This window comes from Equus caballus, chromosome 26 (assembly GCF_041296265.1).
Source record: "Equus caballus isolate H_3958 breed thoroughbred chromosome 26, TB-T2T, whole genome shotgun sequence".
Taxonomy (NCBI): domain Eukaryota; kingdom Metazoa; phylum Chordata; class Mammalia; order Perissodactyla; family Equidae; genus Equus; species Equus caballus.
Window position 1 is genome coordinate 35,559,292 of NC_091709.1, and position 17,487 is coordinate 35,576,778.

Consider the following 17,487-nt stretch of genomic DNA (forward strand, 5'->3'; position numbering starts at 1 on the left):
TGCTAAAGTCCTAATGAGATAAAGGACTGAACTATTCCAGCCAACTGAAGGTTATTTCAGGTGTACTCCAGGAAAGATTGACACTCTAAGTCTTGGTTCAACCTATTACTAGGAGAAAATGGGGTCACTGACCCAGAAAAGGCAGTAAAGGAGGCCTCTTTGATTCAATGTCATTAAAATACCTCATGTAGTTATTATGCAGTAAACATTACTTAAACACTAATGCTTATAAAATAAAGATCCATACACAAAAGTAGAATTTATTTTCACGAGTCCCTTTCCAAAGCACAGCATAATGCGTAAACTGCTAGGCTGAAATGACCGAACAATGTGGAAGGTTCAGCCATTCACCTTCTAGTCATTCTCCCAAAGGTGGCAAGTGCTGCTGAAACAAACAATGACTTACTGGTTTTATTTCCCATTTACAGGAGGGTTTACTCATGTTTTGGTGTAAGAGTCATATAAATTCAACAACGTGTCGTTTACAATGATACGAGAAAGAAGGATTTCTGTTTTGGTTCACCACTTGAGTAACGGAAAGGTATCGTCGTATCTCTCATTTTATTTCTCTGTAAATACAAGCATCACAAGGCAGATACTATAACCAATAGGAGTTACTCTGATGGAAAATGTTCCAGGTTTTGTCAGAATATGCTATTTATGCATGTACTGCCGAAACGTCTTTGAGCAAGTGGGGTCATGACTATCAACTGGCAATGGTAAGAAAAAGGCTTGTGTGACACTCAGAAAAACAATCCGAGAGCAAACCCAGTACTTCAATACTAACTAATTTCATCCCCCACCCCCAACGTTCTGTTTATAGCTTGAATCACTTCCTCCCACTTGCTTTAGCAAACATTTAACAAGTCCTGTTTGCTCCCAGAGTTTCTGTACAAATACTAATAAGATAAATAAGAATTTCTACTTCAGTTTTTGCTCCTTACAACATGTGGTTGAATACTATTCTGTCAGATTTAAGCAATACATAGAGTGAACCTGAAAATGTATATATACCAGTTTATAACTCTTAACATGAAGACTCATCAGCTTTAGTATTTAAACAAAATACCTTTATTATTTTATTTTATTTTATTTTTTGAGGAAGACTGGCCCTGAGCTAATATCCATACCCATCTTCCTCTACTTTATATGTGGGACGCCTACCACAGCATGGCTTGCCAAGCAGTGCCATGTCTGCACCCGGGATCCGAACCGGTGAACCCCAGGCCGCCAAAGTGGAATGTGCACACTCAACCGCTGCACTACCAGGCTGGCCCCAAAATACCTTCTTTTAAATGCTTAAAGAGACATATTATGTTTGGTGAAATAGCATCTTACATAGGAATGACCCTGGACATGTGCTTCAGAAATGGGGATGATAATATCTGCCTCTGTTGAGATTAAATGGGATAAAATGAACAAGAGCTCAGAGTCTGGCACACAGTTAAGGGCTGACACCATTACGCCACACACCTATTTTGTCATGTGCTAAATATCCTAACACTAAATATTTGACTTGGCAAAAACACACACAACTCTTTGTCATTTCTCATCATGAAGATTGTATGAAGCCCTCTGCTGCCCGGATACCTACCACAGTTTAAGGTCCAGCACTTCGAGGGTTGGGAAAAACGCCAATACGCTGAGCTTCCTGTCAGGTCTGAAGCTGAGAAATGCTAATTCCCACAGGGAAAAGCCAGAAATTATGACACGAACGAATGAGGCCAAGACCTCATCCCTTCAAAGATTCTTCAGTGTCCTTAGGAAAATCTCAGACAATGAACATATACAGAACCACCACCTATTAGACCATCTCCCAGACTGAAATAACATTCAGTGGCAAACTGAAACATTCTTCCTATCATTTTGTGAGCATTTATTGAGTATATACCATACAGTGGGACAACAAAAGCACCTAAGATATCCTTTCTCACTTTTTAAAGGAATAGCACAGTCCCAACATCTGTGGACTTTAACTTAAAGCACACATCATAAACTCTATGTGCCCAGGTACAGCCTCTTTTAATAGAGGTATCATATGTGGAAGCACTTAAACAAATCCAACTTTACTTTCCCACCAGCTTTTACTGAAGGACGAAAACGACCCATGTTTACTGTTACAGGGGTCAGTGTAGCACACTCGAGCATTCAAGGACCTATCTATAATCTATAGGCTCAAGAGGCCATTGGCAAATTCTTAAATAACACTAGAAAAATGGGGAAGGGGCCTAAAGCGTCTTAATATAACAAGAAAATTAAGTTCAGATGAGCCTTTAGGAGGACATGGTGATTCTTGCAGGGCAATGGGAAAGTCCTATTCCTGATTTCCCCACGATGACTGGCTTCCTCAACTACCGATCTGACAGTGGCCAAAGGATGCAAGGCCACCTCCACCTTGTACACAGAAGATAAAATGGGCAATGATTCTTTATAAAATATAAACCCGTCGTCTCTAGGAACACATCACTAAGTCCTTTATTGCATGCGTTTGAGGATGTATGCAGATTGATGTGGCAGGGTTAACATTTACAGTCATTTACACCTTCTATAAAGCACAATATTTCTTATTAAAAAACTGCCTAATCCATCTATTCCACATATGTGGATATTTGTATTTGGGATTTGCTTAAGATATTATATACTCAAACCCCTTTCCTCATCTGTAAATAAGTAGACCTCCTATCAATTCTTTATGGACCAAAATGTTTTAGAGATTCCTGACAGAATATTCCCATAGTCCCAAATGTTGGCCTTCAGACCACAGAAGTGGTGAAATTATGATTTTTTTTGTGCTTTGTAAAAGTTATTTTTTTTGCAGTGAACATGTACTGCTTTTATAGGAAGTTATATTTAATTAAAAATTTATCAAATGGCACAAGCCCTTGATAGGCATGATAGCTGAATTTCATTTCTATTTTTATTAGGAAAGCTGAGATTATGCATATACCAACAGGATATATAGTGAGTTACCAAGGTCTAAAGGGCATTCAAAGCAATTATTTACTTTATCTGGAAGTATGATGTACAATACCACTGACAGATTTTCTAGAGTTATAATCTTAAAAGAAAATTCATTCACACATGTATCGAACATGTAAGCTTTACATTATTAACTCAATGTGCTGGGGATATAAAGATAAATAAAACATAGCCATTTCCTTCAAATAGGACATAGCCTAGTAGAAACAGACAAGCGTCAACTGCTGTAGGAGACAGCACAAGCTAGTATGGTGACAAAGGTGGGACTGATAAAGTTTGTTTATGTGAATCTGAATGCGAGTCTCAGGGAATGTTGGAATTGGGTCTCAAAGGAAAGGAAGAACAATCAAGGGAACTAGGAAGAAGGAAGAACAATACTGTTTGAGAGCAGCAGCTTTTGAAAAGGCTTACTGACAAGGTGAAGAAGCAAAGCGTGTTGTTCTCAGAACTGCGATAGAGTATCTTTTGATGAAACTAAGGAGAGAGAAGATGAGGTTTATTATTAAAGCAGCAAGAAAGAATTTCTGTAAATACAAATTATTATTAAAAAAAAAAAAAGATGAGGTGTACGAGACTGAGCAGATGGGGCAATTCAGAGGTCCTGGGTGCCGTGAGAAGGAACCTTGACTTAGACTTAGAGTAATGGGGAAACTACGAGGAATGTTTAGCAAAGATGACCCTATATTCATTTTTGAAAGATCCTTCTAGCAAATAGTGTACAGGAAAGCAAGGAAGGGGAGGACACCAGAGAGTAGTTAGGCTCTTATTCCAAGAATATAGGGGACAGAGGTGAGAGACTGACCCGAGACAGAGGTGCTAGAGATGAGAACCAGACTGAAGACATTTAGTGGCAGGACTGACAGATTTAAGAGATGGAGGAACATAGCTCTTTGCTTTGGATGCCTGCGTGGATGGAGGCATTAAAGCAATGCAGGAATTTTGGAAGAAAAGCAATTTTTGGAGACAGATAAATTGCACATGGTAATATCGAGAATTGGAGGGGACTGGGCTACATCTGGTAGAAATGTGAAGAAATTGATTATATGTATACCGAGAGCTCATAAGAGAAGAGTCACGATGTTAACCCACCCAGAACATCGGTGAAACAAAAAAGGGAAGCGTTCAGACCCAGGGAACCATCATATTAGATAGAAAACTCCAAATTTTCTAATATAACAAGATTTTAAGGCAGACCAAAAAAGTAACACCCCCAAATGTCTCTGTTCAAATTCGAGAAGTATAAGAAATACAGTGGAGTTTAATTCAAAATAACAAGACTTAACTGTGGATATTTCCTATGAGGTGGCAAAAAATGGCTTGTTTCACAATAAAAACAAATAAAAGTCAAGATTAAAGGGGAGGAACCATTGCCATTTATAGCAAAGCTGTCTGCGATTATGTGAAATAAAGAACAGATATGTTTAAGGGTTAAAGGGGTGGAGAGGGGGAAGAAGGTTGGACCGTGAAATCTCAGGAGAAGGTAAATAAGGGACAGGGAAGGTACATAAATGAGTAGGGTGGCTTTCTGCCATGGACTACAGTGTGTACAGCCAGTGAGACAGACAGAAAGTTACTAAGGGTTTGAATTTAAATACTTTGGGAGTGATCAACTGCATCAAGTTAGTTGGACACTTTCACAGGAAATGTAAATCTAAGTGAATCTTTCAAGAAAAGCAAGGAGTTGCTATGTGAAAAAGGGGAGGGGTAGTAGGAGGGAGGGCAGAGGAACATCTGGAAAGGCAAGTTAGTAGAAAGACAACTCCACGTCGTCGTCAATTGTCTTCATTCTACCACAGCCACTGCCTCTAGGAAGCCCTGGACCTTTCATTACAAATAACTATCACTTCTGAATCCTCATCTTCAAGTACCCCACTCTCTGACCCCCTCCCTGGAGCAATCTTCGATCCCACTAGGGGCATGTCCCCAGTGTCCTTCATGGCTACTTTCCTCCTTACCTGCCTTGGAGTCCGTGGTTCTCCCCTCACCACAGTTGGCTGGAAAACCCTCAATGCTGGTTTCAAATACAACTCTTCTACTGAATCTGCACCTGAACAGACCACCGGCTGTCCCATCTGCAGCATGCCGACTGGTCTCATTTTAAAGTTTTAACTACAACCACAAGTGCTCCCTTTAATTCTGGCCAGCAATTCTAATTTTCCTAGTCAATTCACATTCTCATGTTCCTACGATCTATTTCACATGTGCAGTTTCTCCTCGATCCTGTCTACTCTTGGTTTGTTTTACGACAACTTCAGTGAGATCAAATTCTCATAGTCTATAATTCACCCGCATAGTGTACACTTCAATGGTTTTAGTATATTCGGAGTTGGGCAACCATCACAATCAACTTTAGAACATTTTCATCACCTCAAAAAGAAACCTCATATCCATTAATCATCACTACCCTTTTCCCCCCAAATCCCCCCAACCCCCAGGTAACCATATACTCTGTTTTTGGTCTCTATTGCCTATTCTGGACATTTCATATAAAAGGAATCAGACAATATGTGATCCTTTGTCACTGGCTTCTTTCACTTAGCATCTTCTCAAGGTCCATGTATAGTGCTTCATTTCTATTACCAAGTAATATTCCACTATATGAATATACCACATTTTATTTATCCTGATTGGTTAACCATTAAAAAGAATAGACCTTTAGACAAAGAAAGGTCCACCTTTGTTATCCACCTGCCTATTGCCAAATCTACCAATTTACTTGCACCTCTATGCATTTTGCTCCTTTTATCTGTGAACGTCTGTGTTCCAAAGGCTAAGAAGCCCTTTAATTCGAGCCCTGAATCCACGCCCTCTCACCTACATATCAATCTAGCAAGTATCTCTTCTTTCTGGCACCAACATTTTCCCCTCTACTGGGTTTTCCAATAATCAAGATCCTGTAGTTTCACTCACCTTTTAGAAATAAAAAACTCCCTCACCTGGCATCTCCCTTCAGCTATCACATTTTACTATTCCCCTAGACAGCAAATCTCCTCAGAGATGTCCCAAATCATGGTATCCATTTCTTCATCTCCCAATCGCTCCTGACCCCATAATTAGGCTTTTGGACCCATTATTCTGATGCAACCATATTTCTCAAGGTCACCCAGGAGCTTTCATTTTGCTAAATCCAGGTGGCAAGTCTCAGCACTTTTCCTTGACCCATCAGTGGCATCTGATTTCTCTCTCCCTCCTTCCTAGGAACTCTCCTTAGTTGGCTTTCAAAATACCTCCCTCTACTTTTGCCTGCTAGCCCACTGGCTGCATCTTTTTAGTATCCTTTCCTGGAGAGAACAGTATAGAACATCGGTTAAAAGCGCACATGTAGGAGTAAAGCTACCTTGAATTTTAGCTCTGCCACTTGTAGCTGTGACCTTGGGCAGGTTATTTCTTCTCTTTATTCTTTGGTTTCCCCATGTATAAAACAGGGTAACTGTATCTACCTCATAGGGCTGTAACTCCTCAGAAGAGTTCCCCACACATGGAACTATGTATGTCTTAGTTCTCAGTATCATATTCTCAACTGCTAACTGCTAAAATATTTCTGGCCTCATCCATTTCACTACTTCTCTACTTACATGCCCTCTTCAGGTAATCTCAAAGGTGCCAGTGGCTGTAAATATTACCTGCTGATGACACCAGAATTTACTTCTCTAGATTTTATTTACCAGTTGTCTACCTGACATCTGCACCCGAATATCAGTCAAAATACTCAATGTTTTAACTTGCTATCTGTCCACTAAACCCACTCCTCCTCGAGACCGGCCCATCTCAGGAAAGGCAATTACACTCTAACAATTGCTCTTTCTCGAACGTATTTAATTAATAAATGCATTCTGAAGACTCTATCTTCAAAGTAAATTCAGAATCCAACTACTTATCACCTCTACCGTACCACACCAACACAACCTCTTACCGCTCATCTACTCCAGTGGCATCCAATCTGGTCTCTTCATTCTCACCAACTCCCACAGTCTGTTTTCTATGTAATAGCCATAGCAATCCTTTAAAAACTGTAAATTGGATTGTAACACTGTTCAAAACCCTACAACACTTCCCACTGCACTCATAACCTGGCCCTTGACAACCTTCTCTAAACTCATCACCTGCCCCTTTTCCCTTTGTTCATTCACTTTGTTCCAGCCATACCAGCCCCGCCACAGTCCCTAAACAAGCAACTACGTTCTGAGTCCAGGACCCCTATTGTTCTTTCCTTTACCTGAAATGGCTTTCCTCTGTATTTATACAGCTCTTTCCACTGTCATTTCTCTCCATTACCTCCTTAGTTTCCCTTCCTGGCCATTCTATTTAGAATATCACATCTCATGTGACACTCCTCCAGTCCTGTTCTCTGCTTTACTTTCATAGGTCTCTTCATCGGACTATCTCCATGTGAAATTATTAGTTTATTATCTAAGGCCCTAATGGAATATAAGCTCGAGGAAGACAGGCCTTGTCTTGTTCATTCAGGTGTCTCTAGTATCCAGAAGGGTGCCTGGCACACAGTAGGTACTGAATAAATACATGTTGAACGGCTGAATGAATGGTGGTGGCAGAGGTGATGAGCAAACTCATCAAGGAGAAGATACTTCTCAGGGGGCAAGAGCAGTGTCTACAAGGTCCAGGTCTCTTGCCAAGGGTGGTGAGTCTCTTTCCACTGCAAACCTATGAAGACCTGAAATTTGTTTTGAGAAAGGCTGCAATGTTCTCTCTGGTCGTAGTTCCACCTTTTTTGATTTGATCCCAATAGAATGAATGTCAATGTGGCATTTTGCAGGAAGCTAAAATTTTTTCACATGAAGGAAAAGATATATCGACCACTCTTATCTCTTCCACCAAATGCCCTGAGATCCCCAGCCATGTACATATATATTTTTAATCATAAAAAATGCTATTTTTCTTAAAACTCCAGACCTTCAGAAAACTAAAATGAACAGTACAATTCATACATGTATTTCCTTTGCCTAGATTCGTCAATTTATAACATTTAGGGTATAATTATTTTGAAAAGACTCCCAGACAATTCTTATAGTAGGTACTGTGTCGGGAGCTGGGGAGAATGGAAGAATATGAAGCTAGTTTTCAAAGAATGAGAGAAAGCACATTTTAGATTGCATTATACATTAAGGTTATACAAAAAATCATGGTTAGAACGGTAGCAAGAGAGCTTTAAAAGAAATGTGAGTTTTCAATAATATATAATGCAGTTATACACAGATGTATATCTATTTTTAGCATAGGAGTACATTATGCTTTGATAAAATGCAACACCTGAAAACCAGAATTTCAAATAAAGAGAAATCAGAGACTTATCTCTTTAAAATGACTCGTCTTTTTTTTGCAAAATAATGTACAATAGGCTTTGTTTGGTCATTTTCCCTATACTTCATTTAGAGTCACTTTTCAGAAGTGCAGTTTATATACAAATTGCTGTTTTACTGTCACTGACAAAGTACGGCAGCTATGACTTAGAGTTAAGAGTTGTACTATTAAGAGTCTAGAAGTTTGGAATATACAGTTAACCTGTCACTGAATGATGTTATCTGCAGCGTATTTTATTTTCAGTGTTAGCTGGAAAAAAATCTTACCTGAAATTCTTCACGGCAATATCTCTGTCTACCAAAATCAATCTAAAGCCCAGAGTTTCTGCACCCAAAAACATGTCTATCAGAGAGATTTAAATGTAAGAGACCTCTTAGGCCAGAGTTCTGCTGCCTAGGAAGCGCAGGGGGAGATGGGGACAACGTGATAAGCAGCTTTCAAGTTTCTGCACAAGACTGTCCACATACTTCTCTTGAAGTGCTTTGCCTTCTGATAAAATATAGCGTATTGATGCATGAATTCATAATTAAGGGAATATTAGTTGTAGATTAATTGCTTTTAATTATCCACTGTATCCACAGAACAATGTTATATACTAAGCTGAAGGCACTGTGATGAGTATTTGGGAACCACTACTACTACATGACACTAGTGTAGTAACATAACGCAGTATTTAGAGTACCAATTCAAAGATTTTGACGCCTTCAAAAGATGAACACTTTTATAGGATAAAGTCAGCAGGCTTTTTTGGGCACGAAATTAAACATCTGGTACATCCCTCTAGCTTACAATTTAATATAACCAAACATTATAGCAAAGTTCAGAATAAGAAAAGACATTAAAATGTAAAAATTGTTTAAAAAAATTAGATATCATTAAAAAAACTTTCTAGAATTTTCTTCAGGTTTCCTTTGAATGTTATTCACACTCGTAGATTGGTGCTCTAATGTTCTAATTTAAATGTTGTTAAAAATTACTAACTATAAAAAATCAAAATTCTGGGCAGAGAAATCCAAAGCTAAGTGAAATCACAAATCATAATTTTAAAGTAATTACTGAACTCAGTGGTAAAATTATTCATCTGCTAGGCAGTTTTAGGGATCACAACTACTGCATAAAGGCAAACACTCCTGTTTAATTCACAAACCAATTCTGTCCACATCATTTCCTGAAGTGTCCAAATTTGGGACCATCAACCCATAATGCCTTTTGAGGCCATGCAAGGATGTGTGGAAATCAAGCCTGAAATATATCACTATCTAGCAATTCAGCCTGCAGGCCACCAATTTGTGACTTTTGCTTTAAATCTTCGGTAACAATAATTACCAGTAAATAGGAAGCAATCTTATAAATACCCAATTCTTATTTATAAATTTCAACCTCATCTACAGCAGTGTGACAAAAATGGGGAGAATCTCTGCATCTTAAAAATTAACAAATAAATGTATTTGGCAAGAGACGAGGCTTTAATTTTCCACAAAAGGAATGAGTCCAACTTAGTAAAATTTTTCCTTGAAAAGGTATTTTGGATGTACTGGTAACACAGTAGAGATATGTAACACAAACAAACTTTTTTTGTGTATGTTTTTTATTGTTTGGAACACCAAAGTAACCCAAATTTCACATTTACAATGAACTTTTTAATAAAAATACGCTGTACATCAGAGACACGTTATACAAGTTTTTGAAAAGTAAACACATACACTTATACAGTAAAGAGATTGAACAGAATTGCTATCATCTTTAATATTCCTTCTCTCCTAAATGATCAACAACTGCAGACTGGTACCTTTAGCTTTTAGGAAACCACCACTGTTCTATTAGCTATTTTGAAGGTGAGGTAGTAAGAATGAATTTCTTTAAAATCAAGCCATAATGCATTACTATTGTGCCATCAAATAATTTTATAGTTTCAGATTATCAGTTACTAAAATAATCAGAATCTCTAAAACATGGAGATGTAGTTCTCTACAAATGTGGTAGTATGGGCTACCTCAGCTCAACTCCAGAAGCAGGTAGTCATCACTCCCAAACTAACACCCACACTTAAGTCTGATCATTCAGAAAATTCTTTAAACCAAACTATCCTTAGAGCACCCCTCTGGCTCCTTCCAGTATAATCGCAGGCCTCACTACAGAACTTTGGGAGATCTGTTGAACATTTGTTTGGACCATGCTACTTTAAAAGTATTAGTGCCACAATTCAGAAATTAAGATGCAAGAACTCAGTTAAGTCTCAATGATACATTTACCTTCCAATGTAAAAAAACTATTTGAGTATCATTAAGGAGAAGAATACAGATACCATGTTGTGCTATTTAAATGAACTATCACTATGACTAACACACGTGTTTTCTCAGTAAGCCAAGTGATGGAACTTGAATATGTGTGAACTTAGGATCTGGTCTAACATATCATGAAAATACCTGAGGCATCTATGTCAAGATACATTTTTTCCTAAAAAGTTTGCTTCCGCTATCTGTCAATAAATACAACAGCTTAAAATCAATCATAGCTAGAGTAATATAGTTTTAGAATTTCAAAGAATAAATATTCTCTAGGTATTTCCAAATATGGTCTATGACATTCCTTACCTGTAACAAGCACCCACCATTCACTGAGCACCTACCCTGTGGCAGGCCCCGTGCCAGCTGTTTTATATACGTTAGCACACTGAATCATCACAACACTCTGGTGTGACATTTTTATTCCCTTTTTTACAGATGAAGAAACTGAAGTGTAGTATCACCTTCTAGGCTTAAAGTTTTCTGGTTTGGCTTAACACTTCTTTTTATCATAGGAGAAAATATTACAGCACCAAGAGGAAACGTGAAAGCATCTTAGTCCTGGTATTCCATTACTTGATTAACATCAACAACACCCTAACCTAATTGCTGACCCTTTAGTGCTGCCGTACTGCATGTGATTACTACAGTCCTTTATCAAAATGATGGAACTGTGATTAATCTTTTGGATAAATCCTCCTTTATCGGCATACACATTAAAAAAATCTCATTTCTCTGAGAGTCAAAATTCATGGGATATTCTTTTCAAGATTTCTAATTGAAGGTACATGGAAGGTTTTCTTTCTCAGATTGGAACAAAACTGCATTGTAGTTAAAAGCGCTTATTTAACAAAACAGTTTTCATTTTTATGTCAAATTTTAACCTTTCCAGATTTGGAGCAGTCTTCAATTTCTAAATTTTGTTTAAGTTATATACAAAGATCATAATCAGAGGTGATGTATAAACAGCCCTGCATTGAAAACCATCCATTAATCCACCTACTCATGTAACACATGTCCCTCTCTCATGGAACTTCCATTCTAGTGGTGGTGGTAGGGGGAGATGGACATCCAATCCAAACAGGTATGTCAGGGAAGGATAAATACTACGAAATTTAATTATTGTTCTAGCAGTGCTTAGGTCATTAAGCTCACCAACTTTTCATCTGTGTTTTATTTTGTTTCACATGTTGGATACAGAGTTTAAAGGATATATTTTAGTAGTGATAAGAAATAAAGGGCAGAGTCTACAAAACCTAAATGTTAAATCAGAGGCAGGATACTTATTCTTCAAGGTTGTTTGAAATAGTGGTTGTTAAACTCTTGGAGATGATGAAATCTTTTCACCCATTCAATGAATTTACTAAGCCCAGAAAAAAGTACAAACACACACAATTTTGTAAATAGTCCCAGGTGGCCTTATATCCGTGGACACCAAACTAGAAATTTCATTTCAAAGAGAATTCATAATCAGGGGCGTGAGTGTAGGCTGTAGGAAAGGGGTTGATCAGAAAATTCTACCTGACTCAGATTCTGTGATTCTTGTGTAACCACCTTATTACAAATACGGAAAAGCGGGGGGGTGGGGGGGGGGGTGGGGGGAAGCACAACAAAACTGAGATCCAAAGATGTCAAGGTTTCCTGGCTCCTAGTCCTGTCAAGGTTTCCTGGCTCCTAGTCCAACGTTCCTCCTACTACATGATTTCCATTAGGGAGTAGACCTCTGAAGCAACTTCCTCATTAAACAAATCACCTCCCATCATGATGATGACTACTGCTATTATTACTTCTGACCAATTTTAATCCCAATCCTCTTTTACCATTCATTACCCAGTCTGTGTACCAAGGGAAATAAAAATCAAGTTTATTAGCAGCCTAAGCTCAGTCTTGGAGAGGGCAGAAGACAGCATGCCATTTAAAAACAAATTCGTTTTTATTATAAAGGTGGTACATGCACAAAGTAAAAATTTCCAACAGTACTGAAAGGTGTAGTTGAAAAGAAAAAAGTCCTGCATCACAAGTCAATGTCTCACAGTCCTACATCTCAGAGGGAGCCAATGTGCTCTTTCCTAAAAGATCTAAGATTATGAAAGCAAAAGTGCAGACAGACACCTCTGAAAAATAACATGGGCTCACAGGACTCGAATGTTATAATACGAAGAATGAATTAACCACCCATTAAGAGAATCAAGTGTTAATTATACTTGGCAATACCAACTGAAATACAATTTTATTAATTTAAAAGATGGTCACTATAACAAGTATATGATATATTCATTTATAATTGAAGCAAGCAAGGGTAAGGCCTCTTAAAGGTATAAACAATCTAAATCACACTTCAAGGGAAAGTCAAATTGTGGGTAAAGAGTACAACACATAATCTCTAGCAGAAGAAAACTGAGGGATCAGTGGGAAGGCATGACCTCAGGCTGTGTAACTGTCACTCAGATAACAAAGCCATTTTATTGCAAAGCATCAAAGATACTTTCTTTGTGAGCCCACAGAGAATGCAAGCACAGTCCAGGGGTTTTAGATCTATAAAAAAACCTATGTTGTCAAAGAAATGCTCTCTCTTATAAAGTTGGAACATGTGGGTTCATGTCGATCATGGACTTTGGACCAATTCTTTTTTATAGAGATTAGTTTAATCGCTTTTCTATACCAATTAAGATATGCAAATTCAAACTTTTACTCAAGACAAACAAACATGATTTCATCTTTGAGGTTGTCTCTTGGGCTACACTTGGTAAAGACCAAGGGCATATCCTTGATTTAAGAGGAAGATTTTCCTCAAAAAAATATATCAGCCTCAGAGAACACTGTACCAGAATTAGCATTGTTCTTAAAAAATCTAACTTGGCCAGGGGAAAAAAAAACTAGTGATAAAAAAATTAACTTACCAAGAAGTGAAACAGGCTGGGTTACAGGAGGGGTGGGCAGATTCGTGGGTGCAGCAGGTGGCACAGCAGAGCCATACATTTTCACACTGTCACCAGACTCGGCATTTCCTCTAGCCCCAGACACCACTGTTGGAATGGGATTTCCAATAGATAAGTCTTTTGTAGTGTCTTCATTTATACCAGCGATAGTAGCTAAGGAATATAATTACATCAACATGTGAAGCTGAATAATTAATTATCACCCCGGTCAACATTCTTTTGCCATACTATAGATCCTATTACTGGTCCTTTCTCCCTCCTACTCCTGACTCCAAGGATAAGTGAACACAAAGGAAAAATATGCTTACAGTTTGGGATGCTTATTGGTGGAGTGTGAGGAGGAGGAATGGACACTGGTGGAGTTATAGGAGGTGGGGGTCCAGGAGGAAGAAAACCTAGAATAAGAAAAATAACATCCACATCAATGTCATTTTATTTCAGACTCTAAAAAAAGTATCTTCTCAAATAACTTAGTGTACCTGGTGGTAAATGCATTGGGTTGAATCCTGGGCGCAAAAATGGTGGAGGCGGCGGCGGAGGAGGAACACCGGGACCAAAGCCCGGAGGGGGAATTCCCAAAGGAGGTGTGAAAGCAGGTGGCTGGAGAGCACCAACGACAGGAGGACCTGGCTGGTGTGGTGGGACCTAGAAAGAAGGAGAAAGGAAGCCATCTATCTACCACCCTCCCACCCATACAGTGCGTACAGATGAAGAAAATATCTTGTTGAAAAAACAGGTATTTCTAAATTTGTGATTATGTGAATAAACGTATTAGATGACAGGTGGTAATCCGTACCTACCCCAAATGACAGAAATCAAATTTTTGTTCTCGACTTTATGACAGCAAATTCACATTGTATTTCACCAGTATCTACTGGTGTTCTGATAGAACATAACATGTTAAAACATGTTCCATGGTCAGGTCAAAAGTTTGAGAACAGAACTCAAAGAAAAGCTACCTGGCAATTTACAGTGATTAAGATCACAGGTCTTAGGGTCAAGCTGCCTGGCCCCCCCTTTTAACTAGCTTTGTGCCCTTGAGCAAGCTACTTACACTCTCCACAGCTCAGTTTTACTCATCTGAAAAACGCAAAAGTGCCAACCAACCTCACATAATTATGGGGATTAAATAGTTAATATATGTTATGTGCCTAGTGCCTGGCAATTAATAAACACCCCAAAAATGTCAGCTATTATTAAAAAAATAAAAAAAGGTATGATCAGTTTTAACAGGTCAGGTTTCTTTAAACAAGTGCTAATATACATTGAATCATATTTAGAACCTGCACTGGAAGGACATATCCAAAAGGTCAACTAAATAGTCTGCCAACTTGGGAAATCCATTTATAAAATATCATAGCTAAGTATGTATCAAAGCATGTAATTTTCTCCTTACACTGAGAAAATCAAGAGGCCAGGCAATCCACTTGAGATAGCTCAGATTTATCTGATTCAGTTTTAATGTGAGAAACTGAGGAAGGAAGGTACTGAAAGGAAAGAAAAATCTACTAGATCACATATAAAACTCTGGGTCAAGTATTTATAATTTTTACTGAAAGGTTTTTCATCAGTTAGCTCTTATTATGTAATAGGAAACATGCTGAATATTTAACATACATTATCTCATTTAATCCTTAAAACAATTCTGACATAGGAAGACCACCAGAGCAAAGCCAGGAGTCTGAAACATTATGAGGATAAGACACTGAATCATCTACAGATGTAAGGCAATGTGAATTTATTCTCGTTTTATTAACATTATGAAAAAATGTTAAAGAGTTTATAAACAATAGGTCTGACATAGCAAAACATGAAGAATATGCACATTTATGCACTCATGTCGTTGACTATGAATCTAGACATACATCTACAGTAGGATTCAGAGTGGTATCTTTCAGACATTTAAATGTTTACATGATGCCCCAAATATTCCTACCTGTGGAGGTGGCACTGTTATAGGCGCTGGAACAGGGATAGGAGGGACAGGCACAGGTAACGGTTTAGGTATGGGCGACACGGGTTCTGTGTGTGAGGTTTCTGCCCCTCCATTTTGAGCAACTTCATTTTCATGCTTCTTGGGAATTCCTTTCCAATCTATGAGAGTTAAAGAAATTTTAAACAGTTTGCCATTTCCAGTTTATAACTTTAAACCCAGAAATGATTTTTTAAATATTAAAAAATCAGCATTCTAACTATTAAAGAAATGCCTATGCTAACTTATAAATGTTAATTGTTTAAATTAATGGATAACAATAGCAAACATGCAAAAGAATGCTTACTGTGCGCCAGGCAGACTTCTAAGCATTTTATATCTATTAATTCATTTAATTCTCATAACCATCTATAAGGATGTCCTATCATTATTCCCACTTTATAAATGAGGAAAAGACACTTTGTCCAAGGTCACATACCTAGTAAGTGGCAGAGATGGAACTCAACCCAGACACACCTGGCTCTAGAGTCTATGTTCTTAACCACAACAGTGGTCTGCCTGGATTAAAGATCCTGGGAGGGAGAAGCAGGATTTTTACTCTGCACCAGAGCCTCTCAGAATGCCTGGTGCATAGCAGACCCTTCATAACTGTTTGCCTGGACAGAAACCCAGCTCTATGCTTGAGTGAAGGCATCATGCAAGGTGGAGGGAGGAGTTCGGTATGGGAATAGTTCAGCATTGTTTCACCTCCTTTCGGCTCTCAAACCATCACTCCTGCTTGAAGCTTCCTTTAAACGTTCTTTCTATTTTGCCATGCCACCCTGTACTCCTCCTTGTGCTGCTATCAATCTCCAGCCATGCTCATACATTCTGCCATCTTCCGCACCACAATTCCACTGTCCTGGCATTTTTAATATCCAGGCCCACAAAGAACCTTCTTGTCTCAAATGTTTACTTCTGATTGCTACTCTGGACATTTAAACATTTTCAAAGAAATTATTATGATATAGTGGATTAAAACACAATACCAACGATGCTCAGTTTAAGACTCATTTGATCTAAGTTTTCACAGTGAAAAATTCTACTTAAGATCTACTTAATACCGTAGTTAATAATTAGCCCCACAATTAGTAGTGATTTCATTTGGTCTGCATCTTTCCCACTAAAACTAAGTTGCATATGGGCAAAGACCACATTTATCTTAATTCACTGTTTCCCTAGTTTATAATGGAGATTGGCACACAGTGGGTACTTGAAAATTTTCTTCTCAAATATCACTTCCTAATGCAAAGAATATTTGTCATATGTACTACCAAGAAAATAGATGAATTTTAAAAGAAATTAAATACTGCTTTACCTGGATTAAGTGTATCACTGTCCAACATTCCTCCTTCACAAAAACTCTCCAGTTCTTCAGGCTTAACTTTGTCCCATGGAATATAAGTAACACCAAGTTCTACATCCCAATACTGCTTATAATCTGCCTTTATTCCTTTGTTTAAGGCCCAGGCAATCTATTTCACCATTAGTTAAAATATAAAAAAGAAGGAAGGGAGAAGAATGTCATAAATTTTCAGAGTTAACTGTTCCCTACCATTCTAATCATTCAGACTTGGGCAGCAAGGGAGTAATCTGGCCCAGCTATCCCTGGATCTCACTCAAAGCTTTATTTGACAGTAGGCGATTGGTTACCCTTTTATCCCACTTTGTCCTAGGATGGAAATTTGACTGGCATCACACATCTTACCCATTCCTCCACCCACCCACCCGCTTAATCCAGCCAGCATAAAACTTAGAGAAAAGGAAATGAGAGAAAGGTTGAAGCTCCTTGTACAACCCAGCATAAAAAAAGTGGGAATTACTTTCAAAAGTTTTGGGTACCCTGGAATTATTCAATAGACAAAATCCTTTTGTGTAATCCAAGGGTAGAACAGAGTGTTATGACACTGAGGAAACACTGACTCTGGCCCCTTAGGGGAAGAATACCAAGGAACCTATATCTTTTTCTCTCTTTTTGGTGAATATTTTTCAT

At 38.2% G+C, this 17,487-nt stretch overlaps 1 protein-coding gene across 4 annotated transcripts in view; it reads right to left on the bottom strand.

Moving 5' to 3' along the window:
• Nucleotides 1-17,487, bottom strand: part of SCAF4 (SR-related CTD associated factor 4) — a 61,954-nt gene that overhangs the window by 6,133 nt on the left and 38,334 nt on the right. For 2 of the 4 annotated variants that reach the window (XM_023630008.2, XM_070252090.1), the window contains exons 15-19: nt 16,813-16,969; nt 15,459-15,616; nt 14,002-14,167; nt 13,831-13,917; nt 13,484-13,609 (exon numbers count right to left, since the gene is read on the bottom strand). In XM_023630008.2, the coding sequence (XP_023485776.1) occupies nt 13,484-13,609; nt 13,831-13,917; nt 14,002-14,167; nt 15,459-15,616; nt 16,813-16,969 (694 nt within the window). Of the gene's footprint in view, nt 1-13,483; nt 13,676-13,830; nt 13,918-14,001; nt 14,168-15,458; nt 15,617-16,812; nt 16,970-17,487 lie in introns of all 4 variants that reach the window. The other 2 variants (XM_023630006.2, XM_070252089.1) reach the window with 1 other exon arrangement.